The sequence below is a fragment of the Gasterosteus aculeatus genome, chromosome 7 (genome assembly GCF_964276395.1).
Source record: "Gasterosteus aculeatus chromosome 7, fGasAcu3.hap1.1, whole genome shotgun sequence".
Classification (NCBI taxonomy): Eukaryota; Metazoa; Chordata; class Actinopteri; order Perciformes; family Gasterosteidae; genus Gasterosteus; species Gasterosteus aculeatus.
The window spans coordinates 30,606,802-30,626,297 of NC_135694.1; the positions used below are offsets into that span (position 1 = coordinate 30,606,802).

Sequence of the window (19,496 nt, forward strand, 5' to 3'; positions counted from 1 at the left end):
ATGTGTGTTTTAACTTTATTTTTTCTTTGATAAACCCTTTTTAATAGTTTAACTGCATGTGTATATTATGTTTGTATATTGTCAAGAGCTACTTGGATCTTGAATTTCCCCTCGGGGATCAATAAAGTACTTCTATTCAATTCTATTCTAAAACAGCGTGTTTTCACAAGTTGAAGATCCATCAGCTCTGTTCATTGATATAATCCGCCAGCTAGCACTTATAAAACTTATTAAAAGCCACAGTAGCCTTCCTCTCTCTTATAAAAGGCTTTTTATTTGAAAATTTACCACATTCTGTATTTTATAATTACTTTTTTTTTTGTAATTCCAACGTTCCCTGTGTGCCGCCTCTAGGGAGACCTTTATTCTGAAAGCCTTTAACCGGAAACACGCGCGGTTCCGTCGCACGTCTTGACGGCGGCTCGGTGTTTTTTCTTTTTTTTTTTTTTTTTTTACCTCTTAGCTTTTCTTTATTCCAGCCTGCATAGCTCCCTCTTTCTCTATTTAAACGCGCCTTTCCTCGCGCCGCGCGTCTCCTGGTCGGTTTATTTATTTATTTATTAACGTCTCCCCTGGACGCCTCGCTGCTTCCCCGCTGTCACCATTTATTATTGTTGTTTCAAAAACAAAAACAACATCTCACGCCGTCCCTCAAATGAGAAGACGCAGAAGATGGAGCTTCACATCCTAGAGCACAGCCTGAAAGTGGCGAGCATAGAGAAGGAGGGCATCCAGATCTGCACCCACGGACTCGTGAAACTCGCCTTCCTGGCCTCCAGAACCAGGTAACGTGACTCCGCCGCACGCGGCGTCTTGGCGAGCGTTTGGCAGCCGCGAGGACGCCGCGTGCACGCGGGTTCGATTCATGCAGCCTGCAGTTTAGTGCTGTTATCATGTCTTTATTCTAGGGGGGGCACAGTTCACGGGCCCGTCCTGGTTCTGGGGGGCGGTTGAGTTGTCTGTAGCTGGGTTGGACGGCAGGGAGGGGGGCTGTTTTTCCTCCTCTAAAGGGGGGGGGGGTGTCATGACATGTTTTTTATCACCTTCAACAAGCAGCTTAAGGATGAAGCTGATTATCGAACACAAGGAGACTTTAATTGAAAAAGTCGTTTTGTGACTTAGTTGGTTCTGGCTTTGCGAATAATAATAGTGCACAACTTCTCCAAACTCAAAAGCCCAAATGTGTTCTACAGATATCAAACTGAGAGAAGCAGCTAATCTACCAACCACTGAATTATTTTAACGTTTTTGCACATTTGCTAGAAAAACATGAAACATTTAATAACCGTTTTACTTCATCGGGGTGATGATGCTGCATTCAGGTGCCGTCTGCGATGCTGTAAATAACAGATTTGGGGCTTTGATAGAGCACATTTCAGCATCCGAGTCGGCCCCTAAATAAAAAGTTAATGCCCTGGGAAGCAAAAACATAAATGTCTGAAGTCACCCAGAGTTCATCCATCATTCCATGTAATGAAACACAAACTTAATACATTAAAGTGATATATTTCGGGAAGCTCACAAAGGAAAAAAAGAAAGATCCTGATAAGTCTCGTCTCACAAATGCAATTATTAATTAGCAGACGTCTTGGAAATATCCCACTCTGAATAATTATGTTTTGTGGATAGAGACGTATATTCCTGCTTCATTTATTTAATTCAATTTTGTTGCAACCATATTATTCGGGTCTGAAACAGGCGCTTTTGTGAGTAGATGTCAGTGAGGAAGTTAAAAACAGACATGATGCATAAGTCAAATAATGAGCTGGTGTTCTGCCACTAAAGGCTCATCGGCACACAGTTTGCACGTCTAGTGTGAATGTCTCGATTTTATAAAAGCTACCAGGATGCTAAAGATTGATTTATAAGTTCATCAGAGACTGAATCCTCCTTTTCAACCGATTCACCGTGACGTCAAACGAGGACAGACTGAGATCCTCCTTCAGAGACCATGTAGTCCACCGAGGACAGACTCAGACCCCCCAGCAGAGACCATGAAGTCCACCGAGGACAGACTCAGATCCTCCAGCAGAGACCATGAAGTCCACCGAGGACAGACTCAGACCCCCCAGCAGAGACCATGAAGTCCACCGAGGACAGACTCAGATCCTCCAGCAGAGACCATGAAGTCCACCGAGGACAGACTCAGATCCTCCAGCAGAGACCAGTCCACTGAGGACAGACTCAGATCTTCCAGCAGAGACTAGTCCACTGAGGACAGACTCAGATCCTCCAGCAGAGACCATGAAGTCCACCGAGGACAGACTCAGATCCTCCAGCAGAGACCATGAAGTCCACCGAGGACAGACTCAGACCCCCCAGCAGAGACCATGAAGTCCACCGAGGACAGACTCAGATCCTCCAGCAGAGACCATGAAGTCCACCGAGGACAGACTCAGACCCCCCAGCAGAGACCATGAAGTCCACCGAGGACAGACTCAGATCCTCCAGCAGAGACCATGAAGTCCACCGAGGACAGACTCAGATCCTCCAGCAGAGACCAGTCCACTGAGGACAGACTCAGATCCTCCAGCAGAGACCAGTCCACTGAGGACAGACTCAGATCCTCCAGCAGAGACTAGTCCACTGAGGACAGACTCAGATCCTCCAGCAGAGACCATGAAGTTCACCGAGGACAGACTCAGATCCTCTGTGGACTGGTCTCTGTGCACCACCCCGCGCGCACAGGCAGTTTAAACCAGAGGTCAATTTAAGGGGGGACACTGCAAGGTCAATTATGATGTTTTCACTACTTGGTCCAATTGTGTCTGTAGATTTCTCCCAAAGGGACCATTCGATGATTTGCTCGTTTGCATTCTGTAAGATGAGATCCATTAGTTCATTATCTTACAACGTCCACCTGCGACGTCACTAAACTTCTCTTTAGGCCGTTTTCTCTGAATTAGTTTTGCTCTCAGATGTCTCAAAAATATTTCACTCTAATTTGTCAATAAAATGAAACAAGTTTTAAACCAGGCTTCATCCAGTGTTTGCATTTCGGTTATGGAAAGATATTCAAACGAGCACATATTTGACAAGCTAATGCCGAATTTGCATATTTCATTTTCAGAAAACGTGCTAAAAAGGAAATAGTGTCCGTCAGTAATCAGCTGGGCAGTGTGATGGAGATCTTTATTAGGTCATGTCTTTGGATAGTCAGAGAATGAATGTAATAAGTTTCCTCATCTTTCATTGAGTGATTTCTGTTAAACCGGCTCGTCCAATCAAACAAGAGGAAGTTTGACACGAGACCCGAGCCGCATTCTAAAGTGTTCGTTTGCTTCATCAGAATGAGTTCAGCTCATTTCCTGAAAGCGCTCCCTGTTATCTGTGTTCCTCCAACGTTACATATTCAACGAATGTTATTCATTTAGGACGGCGCACGCAGCGCGAAGCAGCTAAAGACGCACATGTTCCCTCCAGGGGAGGAACAGGACGCACAAACACAACAACACGTCAACATGAGGACGATTCATTGGTCAGCGTTTCAGTTCTAGGTCTCTCTCGTGTCTTTCTCATGGAGTCTGTGTCTCTCTCGTGTCTTTCTCATGGAGTCTGTGTCTCTCTCTTGTGTCTTTCTCATGGAGTCTGTGTGTCTCTCTCTTGTCTTTCTCATGGAGTCTGTGTGTCTCTCTTGTGTCTTTCTCATGGAGTCTGTGTGTCTCTCTCTTGTCTTTCTCATGGACTCTGTGTGTCTTTCTCTTGTCTTTCTCATGGACTCTGTGTGTCTCTCTTGTGTCTTTCTCATGGACTCTGTGTGTCTCTCTCGTGTCTTTCTCATGGACTCTGTGTGTCTCTCTCGTGTCTTTCACATAGACTCTGTGTGTCTCTCTTGTGTCTTTCTCATGGACTCTGTGTGTGTCTCTCGTGTCTTTCTCATGGACTCTGTGTGTCTCTCTTGTATCTTTCTCATGGAGTCTGTGTGTCTCTCTTGTGTCTTTCTCATGGAGTCTGTGTGTCTCTCTCTTGTCTTTCTCATGGACTCTGTGTGTCTTTCTCTTGTCTTTCTCATGGACTCTGTGTGTCTCTCTCGTGTCTTTCTCATGGAGTCTGTGTGTCTCTCTCTTGTCTTTCTCATGGACTCTGTGTGTCTTTCTCTTGTCTTTCTCATGGACTCTGTGTGTCTCTCTTGTGTCTTTCTCATGGACTCTGTGTGTCTCTCTCGTGTCTTTCTCATGGACTCTGTGTGTCTCTCTCGTGTCTTTCTCATGGACTCTGTGTGTCTCTCTCGTGTCTTTCTCATGGACTCTGTGTGTCTCTCTCGTATCTTTCTCATGGACTCTGTGTGTCTCTCTTGTGTCTTTCTCATGGAGTCTGTGTGTCTCTCTTGTGTCTTTCTCATGGAGTCTGTGTGTCTCTCTCTTGTCTTTCTCATGGACTCTGTGTGTCTTTCTCTTGTCTTTCTCATGGACTCTGTGTGTCTCTCTTGTGTCTTTCTCATGGACTCTGTGTGTCTCTCTCGTGTCTTTCTCATGGACTCTGTGTGTCTCTCTCGTGTCTTTCTCATGGACTCTGTGTGTCTCTCTTGTGTCTTTCTCATGGACTCTGTGTGTGTCTCTCGTGTCTTTCTCATGGACTCTGTGTGTCTCTCTCGTGTCTTTCTCATGGACTCTGTGTGTGTCTCTCGTGTCTTTCTCATGGACTCTGTGTGTCTCTCTCGTGTCTTTCTCATGGACTCTGTGTGTGTCTCTCGTGTCTTTCTCATGGACTCTGTGTGTCTCGTGTCTTTCTCATGGACTCTGTGTGTCTCTCTCGTGTCTTTCTCATGGACTCTGTGTGTCTCTTTTGTGTCTTTCTCATGGACTCTGTGTGTGTCTCTCGTGTCTTTCTCATGGACTCTGTGTGTCTCTCTCGTGTCTTTCTCATGGACTCTGTGTGTGTCTCTCGTGTCTTTCTCATGGACTCTGTGTGTCTCTCTCGTGTCTTTCTCATGGACTCTGTGTGTGTCTCTCGTGTCTTTCTCATGGACTCTGTGTGTCTCGTGTCTTTCTCATGGACTCTGTGTGTCTCTCTCGTGTCTTTCTCATGGACTCTGTGTGTCTCGTGTCTTTCTCATGGACTCTGTGTGTCTCTCTCGTGTCTTTCTCATGGACTGTGTCCTTGGTGTCCTTCTGTTTACGGGCTCATGGCTCATGGTTCAATAAACATTAGTTCACTTGCTGTTGATCAGAACACAGCGGGTCATTGGTTCGTGTTCGTTGGGACTTGGACGCCGTGGAAGACGTGTCGTCAATCCAGGGCGCCGTTGTCGTCGTCCTAAAGTCCCGAGTCAGCGATTCAAAGCGACGGCTGATTTCGTCTGGAGGGGAAAAGCTCCCGCAGAGACCCGCTGTGGCTTCTCACACCTTTCAGACGCACGTGAGCCTCCGGAGGACTCTGTTGATTCTGTACGGACGATAACGTGAAACCTTTCAACCCGACCAGCAACGGGAGAATTTAGATCAAACTGCTGGATTTCCCTCTGGTCATTTCTTCTTACAATTAAGACAAGTGACGAGGTGGTCCAACGAATGGGTTTAATCAATCAACCAAAACACTGGCGACGAGGACGTACTCGAGTAGAATAAATCTGAAAAGAAATCGAATTCTAACGGTCTTGTTTGATAGCTCGGTTATAAAACAGGAAGTGGTCTTTTTGTATGAAGCTGAATCTCCTCGAGTCCGATCCGTCCTCTCTTCTCCGCCCGCACAGATGCAAGTTCTTCAGCCTGACGGAGACCCCGGAGGACTACACCCTAATCGTAGACGAGGAAGGCTTTAAAGGTGGGCCTCTCTCCCTCTCCCTCCCTCTCCCTCTCTCTCTCTCTCTCGCCGCGTTTCGTGGTCGGCTGATGAACTCATCTCACGCAATTCTTCTCGGTCTCCGTGGAGACGACCGGTTGTTTGTTGCGTAACTGGCGCAGGTATTTTCTACTGTCCTTAGAGATAGAAATGTAAGATACAGTTTTGACTTCTTCTTTTTTTAAAAACCTCCAGAAGAAGCTAATGAAGATCTGATATCTGACCTTTTGCTGTGGACAGAATTCTGTCCCACGGATGATTAGGCCGGAGCTCTATAACGTCTGAGGGTTATTCATTTATTAAGGCAGCCATGCAGGAAATGTTAACATTAATCCACTAGTGACACCACAGGGCCATTAGATTTAACATATTTTTAATCAGGGCTCCAAGTATCGTTGTAAATTATTATCTTGATACCTCCAGACCAAAAGTCCAACACAAGCAATATTTAATGTACCATCAAATATGAGAAATTGGTTCAGGCAGGAAAATGTGATGTAAGAGTCAATATTTAATATAAATGTTTTAAACTTCTAAGTAAAGTTTATTGGATATAGAACCTTTCATTGAGATGGATGAAAAAGTGCGTTTTTGCAAAATAAATTTTAATAGAACTAAAAACAGAGTAACAGAAATAGACAACGGTGCTTTAAAAGAGGAAAAACAGGAACTACGACACATAAAAAAAGAGCCATGCTCATTGCTCATTTTTACTTCTCTATTTATTCCAGACTGGTGTTGAAAGAGCGTATCATTATATTTCCCAGCAAAGAGTATAAAAATAAAAAAGGGCGTCCGGTTGAAACTCTCATGGTGAAAGAATCCTCTTTTTAACTCGTCCCCTCGGGTTTTCCGCCGGGGCGCCTAGTGACGAGCGTGTCCCCGTCCCTCCCCAGAGCTGCCCCAGTCGGAGCACATCAGCGTGGCCGACGCCACGTGGGTGGCCCTCAACGTGGTGTCGGGCGGCGGCAACGCCTCCAACTCGCAGCCCATCGGGGTCACCAAGATCGCCAAGTCGGTCATCGCGCCGCTGGCCGACCACAACATCTCCGTCTTCATGCTGTCGACGTATCAGACCGACTTCATTCTGGTGAGTGCGGACGTCCGGGTGCGTGAGGGTCCCCCCATGGAGCGTTTGCCCCTATTGCCCCGTCCTGGAGGAAAAACAAGGTCCGCTGAGCGGCTTTATGAAATGTGACAGAAAGCCCGATAATCGGTTACGTAAAGAGGATCAGCGGCTCGACCTTGAGCTCCAGGTATCCGACTCGGGGGCCCGTTTCCTGCCCGCCGTCCTAATTACAGCTTCAGAAAACAAAAGAAACCTGCTGAAGGTCTCCGGTCTCTGTCCTCGTCCTCCGCTCTGGACCCACCGACTGGTGTCTTCTGCCCTCAGGTGCGGGAGCGGGACCTGCCCATGGTCACGCACACGCTGTCTTCTGAGTTCACTTTGCTCCGGGTGGTCAACGGAGAGGCCGTGGCCGCCCCCCACCTGGGGGCCGCCAACGGCTTCGTGAAGCCCAAACTCGGTAGGCCTGAAACAACCACGTAAGCTCCTCCCCACGTCAGCGGTTTGAACCTCAGGTTCTGTGAGGTCACCATCTGCCCCCCCCCCCCCCCGTTTCCCTTCCAGCGCCGCGTCCCGTCATCCATCCCCTCTCCAGTCCCAGCAACATGTTCTGTGTGACCAGCCTGGACCCGGACACGCTGCCCTCCGTGGCCACGCTGCTCATGGACGTCATGTTCTACTCCGGAGGGTGAGAGTCAAACGGCGCCGCGGCGGCCTTTTATTGATCGGGGTCTCAAAAAGCTCAAGATGATCCTTCCAGTTCTTCTTCTTCTTCTGCTAGTTTTGAGTTGAATAGACGGATGTTGTGTGAGGATGACACCTAATGACTTGAGGATATTCATGCAGTCTCCTTTTATTATTAGTATTATTGCCATGAAAGTGACCCTGAAGTACAAAGAGAAAGATCTCCTCATGCAGAACACGTTCCAGGATACTGTTCATTATGTCACCGAGTTGAGTGTTTTAACTGCTGACGTACAGCTTGTAGTTTTCCCCCGAGGATTCAATTAAGTGTGAAATTGAAAAATGATTGTCAGTAAAAAAAAATAACAATATCCTCCCGTAAAATGTATTTTGAGTCGCAGTGTAAAAGTCGTTGCGTTCTCCTCCCTGCAGGTCGAAGGAGGCCTCGGCCGCCAGCGAGGACTCCGGCCACATCCGCTTCTTCTCCTTCTCGCTGATCGAGGGCTACGTGTCTCTGGTCATGGACGAGCAGACGACTCAAAGGTCTCTAATCAACGTCCCTTGTCCTCTCGAGATGTTGTCCTCCTTTACAGTCACTTAGGGCCGGGACATTATGTGCACGCCAGGGGGGGGGGGGAGGGGGGGACTAATTTATGATGATGGTTGTTGTTGTTGTTGAAGAGGGAGAGTTGGTTGCTAAGCAACAGCAGAGCAGTCGGGCATATACGGCGTACCTAAGTCACAGCGGGTTTCAGTCTGACTCGTTTGTCCCCCGCCGGGTCCCCCTCCGTCTCACAGAAGACCCTCTCATGGAGCAAAAAGCAGCAGCTTCTGTAATCACGGAAGAGTCAGCGGCGTCTCAAAGATGGATGGACCATAAAGAGACGCTAAGTGACCACAAAGAGGCAGAAAGACACAAAACAATTCAGAAAGACACATTACAAAAGAACTGCTCACAGACATGAAGTGACCACGAAGACACGGAAGGACCTCGTTGGTATCGTTCTGCTGCAGCATGTAGGTCGGGCTCGTCTCCGTGTTGACGTAAGACCTAATGTGTTGCCTTAAAGGAATAGGTCACCCATTTCACTCCACTTTACAATGGCTGCTTCACTCGCGGCGGCGGGTTGCTCAGCAGTGACACGGCTCACCTGAGTGCTTAATAGTTGGCCGCTGCAGAGGAGACGGAACCGCGGCAGGCGGAGATTTGAACGAATGAAAAGCGTCCACGGGAGAAATGTACCGTAATAACTGAATTAAAAGATGTTTGGACCTCTCACCTGTTTCTTTGTTGTCTTCAAGGTTCCCCAACAACGTCCTCTTCACCAGCGCGTCGGGGGAGCTCTGGAAAATGGTTCGGATCGGGGGGCAACCTTTAGGGTTCGGTCAGTATTTCTGTCTCATTTGGCCACAAAAGTGCACGGACGGAGCGAACGAGTGGGTGACGTTGCCACGTGTTGCGTTGCAGACGAGTGCGGCATCGTGGCTCAGATATCCGAGCCGCTGGCCACCGCCGACATTCCGGCGTACTACATCAGCACCTTCAAGTTCGACCACGCGCTGGTGAGACGGGAACCATCGGCCCCCCCGGTGACGTTAACCGAACCCGTTACCTCACTGTAAGTGACACCCGTGTCGCCCCCTCAGGTGCCCGAGGAGAACATCCAGAGCGTGATCGGAGCGCTGCGGACCGAGAGCGCGGCCCAGTGAGCTCCCCGTCGCCCGGGAAACGTGCCAAGAGACGAGCGAAGGGGTCCAAACCAGGAAGCGCTGGAGGCGGCGCGGGGGGGGGTTACGCAACCATTCTCCTTCCTCCCTTCCAGTGTTTGCTTTGGTTCACAGACTGAACATGCGTATCTTTTCCTCTCTGAAGCTGCTTGTTCCTCCCCCCCTCCTCCCCCTCCTCCCCCCCCCCGAGCACCATGACTACAGAGTGTATCTATGTCCTTATTTATGGATATATTCTGTATTTAATGGTTCCTACTGGTCTCTTTCTCAGTGCCAAGATGTGTGAATGCCTAAACCGATGCCTTTGTCAAAATACTACACGCGTGTGCAATTGTAGGAGACGACGATTAAAAAGAGGCGGCGCCGGGGGGGGGGAGTTACACGCGGCCTCTTCGTAGACGCAGCGGCGCCCGATCGTCAGAGCGAATCAAAGAGCCCGATGGAGAAGTTAGAATTCTGTGATGTGCATTTATGTGGCATTAATCAATGACTGAAACGTGGGATTATCATTTGATTTGGAGAAAGTGAATCAATGAACATTTGGAACATGATTAATAATTGAAAAGCTTTTACAAGTTGAGTGATACAGCGTCTTAAATGGTGGAAGAATTCTTGCTCCCCTCAGTATTTATTTTGAATTATTACTATTATGGAACAATGTACTTCGCCTTTGAGAGGTTTCGTGAGAACGCGCCTAATGAGAAGCAATATTATAGCATATCGTCTAGAATTTAGCGAGCAACATAACGCTAGAAATGTGAAGGCAGCCGACCGACATTTGAGGACATATTATTTTGTGAGAAAATAAAAAATGAAGTGGAATAATAATCAGATAATTCATATCAATTAAATGGAGTCCGACCAATTTGTACGATAAAAAAATATTCGATGTTCAAATATTATATTTGTTAATTTATATACTGACATCATACTGGAAAATCCAATTGGTTTAGGTATGTCGCTAAAGCAATTAGCTTAGCTTGGCATACCAATTAGCTTAGCGTAGCAGAAAGACTGGAAACGGGAAAGAAAATCGGCCAGACGTCTAATGATTACCCATCAAATCATTTAATCTCATCTATAAACAAGAGTATTAATGGAAAAGATTAAAGGAATAAAAGAGGGGAAACATTTTTACTTACATTTTGAAAAATATTTTAACGTCAAGAATAAGGTCGACAGTATCAGCGCCTGGCGTAAGAAAAAGACTCATTAAGTCAACATTAGGAATTAAATTGAAATAGAATAAATCAAACAACCTTTTTACTCCTAAATTGACATTTAAACACTTCAGTCTTTATCCTTAAAAGGGAAAAGAACATTTTTTCCCCGCTCGCGGTCCTCCGTGCATCCGCTTGGCCTTCGTTTCCTTGGGAGTTACTGTCGTAACCACGGTTACTGTACTTGTGCGTCGCTCGCGTCCCGATGACGAAGTGCAACGATTCGTAAATGCCTGAGCCACTTTGTTTTCTAGGATAGTGACGCAAACATAAGCTAATGCTTCACACCGGGTGGGGCCCTGCTGTGTTGGAGCTGCCCCTGTCCTGCCCCAGTCTGCACTTTAATGCAGGTCCCCCCCCCCCCTTCAACCCCCCCCCAACCCCCCCAGGCCTGCTGTACTGATGTGAAAACAGGGGAGGGCTATTTACTGTAGAGCGATCCGCCCACATGGGGACGTCTCTGTTGGTCTTAAACATTTAGTGGTACTGTTTTTCTTTTTCTTTCACCCTCCTAACAACAAGCCGCCTCCTGGTCAGACGTGATGAGTGGAAACATTTATCAGTGTTAAAACATTCTTCTGATTCCATGTCAAAGTTGAAGAGCTTCTCCATTGGAAAAAAATAACGTTTTTTTCCCTCGCTTTTCTTCTTTTGTTTTTTGAGCTTGTTCAGTTTTCACCAATGTGTCATTTTTAATGCGTTTACTTAACAGGGGTTTTTCCTTTCACTGTATTTGCTCCCAATGTGTACTCTTCAATCAATAAACTGGTGACATCTTTGCCCAACGTGGTGGTCAAATCCTCAAATTGATCTAAATCGATGGATCAAATAATACAAAAACATACTAGTGTATATATATATATATATATATATATATATATTGACTGAATATTAGCATCAACAGCTAACAAAGATCATGGTGTAGCCTACGTGGTGAGGGGATATAATATCACATGCAGAAGGTTAACAAACTAGGAAAATAAGTACAAGTAACCTGCACTGTTGGTGCCAACGACTGTCATCATTTCAGATCCATCAGTACTTCAGCAAAAATAAGCATAAGAATTTAAAAAATGGCACATTAATGAGTCTATGAAGGAGCTGGGCGATGCTACGATACGATTGGTTGTTCTGCATCAGAGGGGCGGGACTTAGCCTTCATTTAATTTTCCAATAAACTGCCAAAGCTTCTCGGCTTCTAGCAGTAATTGTGATGTAATTTTAGTCATAACCTCCCTCCTCCCCAGCCTGCGGCTCACAGTGGGGGAGGATGGGGGGTGACAGCAGGTACATCAGCTGTTTGCATCGTTGGAGCTGAGTAAACAAAGCAGAGAACAGCCAGGTCCTTGTGGCCTCCACAACACAGATGGGGGGGTTAAAGGAGAGGACATGAGCTGTTATTGTTTTTACCTCAGCGGATCAACTTTCTTCTTACATAAAGAGAGTTCATGTAGACGGATCACTGACTTGTGACTAATTACATTTACTCTCATTACTGCAGCAAAGTTGTTGTTTTGTTATCAGATGTGCAGATTGTAAGTTAATTGATATGTTGGTCAAATTGAAAATCTAAAATTACATTAAGCAACATGAAATGGAAAAACACGAGTGATGTAAAAGAACCTGAACGTTGAACTAACATTTACTTTGTTACCTTCCACAGATGTAATTAGTTAAATGTTATATTAGATGTAAATAATTATTCTTATTAGCACTTATACATATTTCTGATGTTTCATAGCATACATGATATATTTATATATTTCTTAATCCCAGGTCCCTCACATATTTTTTCTTTCAAGAATCGTGTATTATAGTGGCCATAACCCTTATACATTCTATTATACACTATAATCATGTAATAATGTGATCATAACTACAAGGGGTCCTTAAGTAAAGTTAAGAAATGACATTATAAGCACCATAACGCTGAAGCTTCTTGAAGCTGTATTCTCTGTAGTGACCAGCAGGGGGCGACTCCTCTGCTCCCATAGACGTCTATGAGGAAATGACTACTTCTCTGTTGATTTATTCCCTCAGTAAACATTGTAAACATGAGTTCATGGTCTCAATTTCTAGTTTCAAGTCTTCTTCAATACAGCATGATGTTAATTTAGTTGAATGTGGGTCATGTAGAGTGGAACAGACCATGAAGCGGGGGACGCTTAAGGGGAGGGGCTAGCTTGTGACAGGTCATGAGCATCCTTGGGACAATATTTCTACGTTTCAAATATGGATTTATTAAATTAACTCATAATTTATTGGCGTTATGCAACACAGGGATCCATAACAAAAAAAAGGCCCATTTGTAGCACGACAAACAGAAACACAACACAACATTCTTGCAGTGCATTTTGAGGGATGTTGCAACAGAAGTAATGTTAACAGCAGCAACTAAAAAACAATTCTCTGGGCTGATGATAATGACAAAAACAAGATGGTGTCAGCCGAACATCTGTACTAAAGGTGGCAGATTGCATCAGCCTTTCCCGGGAATACGTTTACGTTTTCATCAAACACTTATCTACACTAATATATGTAGAACGATAGACATGAGAACTCATGTCTCATTTGCCCACAAAGTGCGTAAATCGATGGATCGTCTCCAGTTGGAATGAACCAAACCGTCCTCTGATGTCTTTTCCCACCTTCACCTCCACCTTCACACAGTGACGTGAGCTCGGCGTCGGTTTGCTGCAGAACCGGCCGCTCCGTCCTCGGCTCGACGTCAGCGGGGGGGGGGGAGAGGGAGAAGGGGGGGGGGGGGGGGGGGGGCGCCAGGGTCCGTAGCTCCTGTGGAGAGCAGCTGGCTCCGAGACTCCGCCGTGGCCCCCGATCGGCTCCCACAGAGAAGAGGAGGAGGTGGAGGGGGTCAGCCAAAACATCCAAACCTTTCATCCACTGCAGGAACACTGGAGCTCACAGGAGGGACTTCACCAGCGCCACCATGTGGTCGACGCCACATGCAACGTCCACCACCTGACCAGGCACCGTCACCTGAGGGGGCGCCACAGACACCTCAAGAGAATTAACATCTAGAAGTGAACCACCAATACGTTTATAAGCGGTCCCAAAACCTGCATTCTATGTGGCGACCAGCAGGGGGCGACTCCTCTGCTCCCATAGACGTCTATGAGAAAACGACTTATGATTTATTCCCTCAGTAAACGTTGTAAACATGAGTTTATGGTCTCAGTCTCTAGTTTCAAGTCTTCTTCAACACAGCATGATGTTCATTTAGTGAATGTTGGTCCATTTAGAGTCAAACAAACAGACCATAAAGAGGGGATGCTTTAGGGCGGGGCTTACTGTGATTGACAGGTCTCGAATATCTTTCCTTTGCATTTCTTATACGGAAACTTCTATTCATTAGTTGAGAAAAACAAACTGGCGACGGCTGTAACTGTTAAAGTTGAGGCCTCACTGAACAATAGTTTACAAACAAATGAATATTATAATATAATAGCTGCATATCTGCAGTCAGCATAGTATCTATAGATTGTCACTTTTTTTCCTTTTTAAAAAAAATAATAGATGAGTGCTATTTACCTTTTACAAAAGAAAGCTCAACAGAGACAAATCGAACGGAATAAAAACTGTACAGCTCCTTGCATTCCACTAATATTCAAAGACGAGAGCAACCCGTATTATCAGTGCGAGCTCACAAATAGCCGCACGGCCTCCCTTTTGTTTGCATGACTAATATTGAACAAGTGTCGTCTTACCCTCCACGGGAAGTACTGGTCGTCCCTCTTGCCGATGCCCAAACAACCTCTCATGTTCTTCCCCCACACAAAGAGCTCGCCTGCATCTAAAACGCACAACATCCCTCGTCAGCTAATATCCCAGAGTAATAATGGAAAAAAACAACTGCTTTGCTTGACCCATTCTGACTATTATACTCGTCTTTAACTTCATTAAATGTCGACTTCTTAAAGTGATCAACCTTTGAATCCGGGACTACACGTGCGCTTTGCTTCTGAGTAGCGTAGTTGTAGCTACATCTCATTCTGCATTACTCCCTCAACAAACATTAACAGCTTCACTTTGGAGGAAAGAAAACAATAAATAGAATATAATATAACCTCATGGTTCTATATCAGGGTTTTCTTGTATTTAATAATTGTTATTTATCAAAATACAAAAACAGCTTCTGACAAAATGTCATCGGGACTTTACATGACAGTTGAAAGTTAGACAAGAAAATGCTAGCTTAGCTTAGCATTAACACCGGGAACAAACCCACCCGTCACTGCAGCGAAATGGTTGAGTCCACACCGGACGCTGGCGACGGCGACCGAGGGGTTGAACTCCGAGCGGCCGAACAGCGTGGAGGGGATCATCTCCGGGGTGGAGGATTCGGAGAGATCCGGGCCTTTTCCCAGAATGCCGTAGCCCCACACAAACACCTGTCCTTTCTCTGAAAAGATGGAGACACACGGCGACATGGTGAAACACGCGCTCAGTTTGTTCCGTATACGTCAACATTTTGTACCAACAGGAGGTTATACTTGACACTGAAACCAAAGGGTTTTCCGACATTGATTTATTGATACATTTTTCCCCAATTTACGTCCAGCTAAGAGACCAAAGATGTGTCATCATGTTATCTCAAAACGTCTCAGCCAGTTGGGACGGATTTCTTGATGGTTAGAGTGAACATCAATAATGCTTCAAATGGTCCGTTATGAGACGGCAGAGAGGGAAACCACCGCGCTGATCAATCACACCGAGTAGATAAAACGGACCTCTGAGGCCACCAAGAGGCCGAGTGTGGAGCCTGACACCAAAGTTCCCAAGAGTTCTGTGGGGGAAAAAAACTGAAAACGAATAGAAGCTGTCGACTAATCGAGTCGGCGCAGCTCTGTAGCTCGTGCGAGCAGACGAGCTCTCTGGTCTCAATAATCGATCCTCAAAACCTTCTGCGGTGAAAAAAAACCCAGTATTTTGTGAGCACACTGACCGTTGAGAATGGCCACCTGCGTGCCGCCACATGCCGCCTGGACCACCTTTCCACAGCCGACCAGAGGAAGAAGTCGGGGAGAGTTGATCTGAAAAACACCACAATCACTTGCTGTATTTACCAATAACAGTGCACGGCTTTTGTTTGTTGTTGCATCCAGGCAGCAGCCGGGTGAAGCCGATGTTGAAGCGTCTTAAAGCTGCATTCTGTCCGGGACCACCAGGGGGCGACACCTCTGGTTGTTTAGACTGTACTTGTCTCCTGATGTATTACCTTTGTAAACTTTTGGAAATACGATCTTCTTCTAAAATGACCACGACTCAAAATGTTGACACATATGTTGTTTAAACAAACCTCTCCAAAATAAAGCCTTTGGCAGCATGAAAGGCTGTTTGTGCGGCTGCATCTTGTGAGTGAGTCACGCTCACCTGCGTGCACTCAGTGACCGAAGCCAGCTGCAGGTATTCGGAGTTTCCCCACCCGTACAGCCGCCCGTCCGTGGACACGGCCAGGCTGCAGTCTCCATACGTGCTGACCTGCTGCACCTCCACGCCGGACAGATCCCCGCCCACCTCCACCGGACGGGGGCTCACGTTGTGGTGTCCGAGACCTGAAGGACGAGGACAAATGTGAAAGAAATCCTCATCTTTTACTCCAATTCTCAATATAAATTTAGAAAGAGCTCCAGAGGATTCTTGAATTTTTCACTCTTTTTTTCTGATGTGCTTCAACTACACTTCAATCCAATTATTTATGTACAAAGATATCGTTAATAATCTTCTACAGGAGATTTAAGAAAAATTAAAACCTTATATATATATATACACACAAATGTTTTTGTAAAAATACAAATCACTGAGTAAATTGTAGTGACCTTTATCAAAAACAACCAAAAGATGTAAGAGGAAAATATTTTCCCCGTTCTATTATTTCTGCTATTTCAGATATGTGATTATAAAATGTGTTTTTTTTATATAAATGTTAGAATAAACCAAAACGCTGATCATGCAGCACCGGATATCTCCAGTGGTTTCACCAAAGCGATACTGTGTTCACTGCGAATCCCACTATTAAGTTTCACTTGTGTGGAGAACAGATGTTTCCTCTGGTTGTCAGGGTGAAGAGGTCTGACATGGGGGGAGAGGGGGGTGGGGGGGTGGTACTGACCCGTCTGTCCATCTGCGCCCCATCCACACGCAAACACTTTCCCCGTCTCAGTGAGGAAGAGGCTGTGATCCTGTCCACATGCCACCTGGGGGGAAAAGAAAAAGAAAGGCATTGAAAAAACACAAAACACACAACGTTTAAACAAACGTTAAACTGAGACTGGTTCTGAACCAGTTTTCAGTTTAGTCCTAATCCTTCGCATGAAGCAGTCACAGTTTAGTCCTGATCCTCTACAGACCTCCAACAGTAAAGAAGACCATCAGAGAAGATGCTCTGTTTCTACGTGGTTCTTCTTAACGATGTCATCGTTTAGGAATCGACACCTCCTCAGGATGGTGCTCCGACATCACTTCATGGCCAACGTGGAGGAGGACGCAGGGGACGAGGAAGCACAATATATAGAGAGAGGGAAGGGGAGGAAAGGTCGCACTCACCTGCGTGACCCTGCTGTCGAAGCCTTCCAACTTGTGGATGATGTGAGTGCCGCTGTTTGGACATGAGACAGAGAAACATCATCCATCAGTCGAGGTCACACCGCCCCGCTTACTCAGACTATCTGCTTGTTATTCCATTTTTATAACATATAGAGTACGACTCATACAAATCATTACAACAGGAAATGTGGAGACAGTGTTAAAAAAATGAAGAGAAAAGAAGCATGTGCAGTCATTCAGGTTGTAAACAAACTTTAAAATACCAGATGTTATTCACGTGGTCTTAATTTTTAAAAATAGAGTTGAATGATCTTGAAACGTTTGCAGCTTGTGGACAAACCTGTAAACTTCATCCTCCACTATGCGCCTTCCACACTGGCCATAAGCGTTGTTGCCCATACTGAAAACTAGAAGAGAGAAAACAGAGTTTCATTCAGTCTGTGAAGCTGGAATATGACAACATCGATTTAATACATAAAAACTCTGAAGTGAAAGATGAAAGGGTCCTTTAACTCCAGCAGAGGATTCTCTCGTCAGGCCAAACGACAGTCAGAAATATGGCAATTAGATTCCATTAGTATTTGGCGCGAGACTCTTACCTCCCTCCTGGTCGGTGAGGATCAGAGAGTGAGCGCGGCCGCACGCCACCTGAACCACTTTGGTCTGCAGAGGCTCGATGAGAGGCAGAGCCACCGGGGAGGGTTCCAACACGTAGTCGTAGCTCTGATCTGCAGAGAGCGGCCGGGCAAAGAAGGGCGCGTCGTGAGGCCGAGGCACAAACATGCTGCCTTCGCTCATACTAGTCACGGGGTATCACACAAAAAACGTTTGTACACCGAAAAAGGGGACGTTTCCACAGGTACGCCAACACACAGTAGATACGCATCCATCTGTTCAGAGAGAGCTGGTGATACTCCTCTGTAGGAGTAAGTTAAGTTCTGGTTGCTCCTTACGGCGGCTGTGCTGCGTGCGTTGGAAGCCCAGCTGAGAGTCCTTGTTCAGGCCCATGCCCCACAGCTTGATCACGTCTTTGGTCGGCGAGGCGATGAGAGTGAAGCCGTAGCCGCAAGCAGCCGAGGAGATCTACAGCAGAAGAAGAGCAGCGGGTGAGTTCTATCTTAGGACGAGACCTTTAAACGCGGCGTTTAATAAAGCACACTTCACCTGCTCCGCGGTCTCCAGTCGGTAAGGAGTCAGCTGGTATTTGCGAGGCTTCTTCCTGCCGCTGTCCGGCACCACGAAGCTGGGGACACCCAGCGCGCCGGTGAAGCTGAAGCCCCAGACAAACACTTTGTGGGAGGGCTTTTTATGCTGGCCAACAAACTGAAAAACTGGGCCGCTGCTGGTTTTCTCCTGGGGTCGGGATGATTTACTGAGTGTAGCGTGGCCGCAGACCTGAAGCCCGGAGCTCATGTGCCTGGTGCACAGGCGCACGCAGGACAGAGCCATCCTGTACGAAGACATGGGACAAGGACACATACCGGGTGGACAATGGGGGGGAAATATAACAGTTTTGTTTTGTTATAATGACAAGAAATCCATTTTTGATCCTTCAATTTTGACAAAGGGAAGATATTTTAATAATTTAAATTGAAAGTTATCTAATACTACTTACTAATAATAATTCTTAGTTTATTATAACAAATACACCTAAATCAATGTGAAAAAAAGACAAAGGTTTGCAAACATTTAGCAGAAATAACATTGTGTAAAATATATGTAGCACAACTCCAAAAATGTTGACATTTTAAAACGTTGAACATTAGTTTTGACAGGCAGGTCAAAATTATAAATGAAAAGTATCTTAAAATAAAAGCTGTTTGGTCAATTTGGTTAATGCCGAATGTAAATACGGCTGATAACCAGTCGTTTAAGATAATAAATTATGTTTTTATAGAATCAGAAGGTCGATTATATTCAGGAGAGAATTATGTTATTATTAAAAATGCTTTTTTCCGCTTTTCCACATGTAACAAGCTAACTCGGTTTGAATGAACCTACCTCGTTTTCCTGCTCAGACCGGAGGTTTATAAAGTGTTTTAGAGGATGAACGACCAGAAAGTGATGGGAACTAACTGAAATGGTATTTATATCTCTCAATGTCAGCATGCGTGTTTATTTACCTGTCGGAAACCGAGTTAACCCCGGAAGAGGAACTTCTTCTTCTACGGTTTTTTCTTTACGTCACAGAGAAGCAGTGCGCCACCTTACTAAACGAGTGTGTAGCGCAGAGGTATATAAAGTAATCACATCTGTGACATTTAAATGTCCTGGGTTGTTCAAATAATGTTATTTTATTTTAATTATGTATGTGTTATCTAATAAAAGAAAACAAAGTGCCCAGTTAAATGAATTATTTTGATGGTAATATTTTCTCTGAAAGGAAAAGTTGGTGCATCTCCATCGTGTTGGAGATAAATAATCTCATCTAACTCTCAGCAGGAAGACAGAAA

General features: G+C 45.6%; 2 protein-coding genes across 3 annotated transcripts; one reads left to right on the forward strand and one right to left on the reverse strand.

Moving 5' to 3' along the window:
• Positions 1-389: 389 nt before the first annotated feature.
• Positions 390-11,264, forward strand: castor2 (cytosolic arginine sensor for mTORC1 subunit 2). Its single transcript, XM_078106959.1, has 9 exons — positions 390-785; positions 5,693-5,763; positions 6,678-6,871; positions 7,175-7,307; positions 7,412-7,535; positions 7,964-8,074; positions 8,834-8,916; positions 9,000-9,094; positions 9,179-11,264. Exons 1-9 carry the CDS (start codon positions 673-675, stop codon positions 9,239-9,241), a joined length of 987 nt encoding a protein of 328 aa, XP_077963085.1. The 5' UTR covers positions 390-672; the 3' UTR covers positions 9,242-11,264.
• A 1,431-nt stretch (positions 11,265-12,695) lies between these two features.
• rcc1l (RCC1 like) lies at positions 12,696-19,229 on the reverse strand. Of its 2 annotated transcripts, none has more exons than XM_078106958.1 (12): positions 19,167-19,229; positions 18,208-18,493; positions 17,997-18,126; positions 17,643-17,771; positions 17,384-17,450; positions 17,044-17,095; positions 16,610-16,694; positions 15,871-16,052; positions 15,443-15,530; positions 14,726-14,899; positions 14,205-14,290; positions 12,696-13,476 (listed from the first exon to the last, which is right to left on the reverse strand). In XM_078106958.1, exons 2-12 carry the CDS (start codon positions 18,490-18,492, stop codon positions 13,399-13,401), a joined length of 1,356 nt encoding a protein of 451 aa, XP_077963084.1. In that variant the 5' UTR covers position 18,493; positions 19,167-19,229; the 3' UTR covers positions 12,696-13,398. The 2 variants fall into 2 exon arrangements, with proteins under 2 accessions (XP_077963084.1, XP_040038205.2); XM_040182271.2 differs by having other exon boundaries at positions 19,045-19,200.
• Positions 19,230-19,496: the final 267 nt, after the last annotated feature.

Coding starts and splice junctions, on each gene's coding strand:
- castor2 (XM_078106959.1), top strand. CDS start 673: ATGGAGCTTCACATCCTAGAGCACAGCCTGAAAGTGGCGAGCATAGAG. Junction 786..5,692: donor TTCCTGGCCTCCAGAACCAG/GTAACGTGACTC, acceptor CCGCCCGCACAG/ATGCAAGTTCTTCAGCCTGA. Junction 6,872..7,174: donor ATCAGACCGACTTCATTCTG/GTGAGTGCGGAC, acceptor TTCTGCCCTCAG/GTGCGGGAGCGGGACCTGCC.
- rcc1l (XM_078106958.1), bottom strand. CDS start 18,492: ATGGCTCTGTCCTGCGTGCGCCTGTGCACCAGGCACATGAGCTCCGGG. Junction 18,127..18,207: donor GACTGGAGACCGCGGAGCAG/GTGAAGTGTGCT, acceptor CTTCTGCTGTAG/ATCTCCTCGGCTGCTTGCGG. Junction 13,477..14,204: donor ACCAGTACTTCCCGTGGAGG/GTAAGACGACAC, acceptor GCGCCCCCTCAG/GTGACGGTGCCTGGTCAGGT.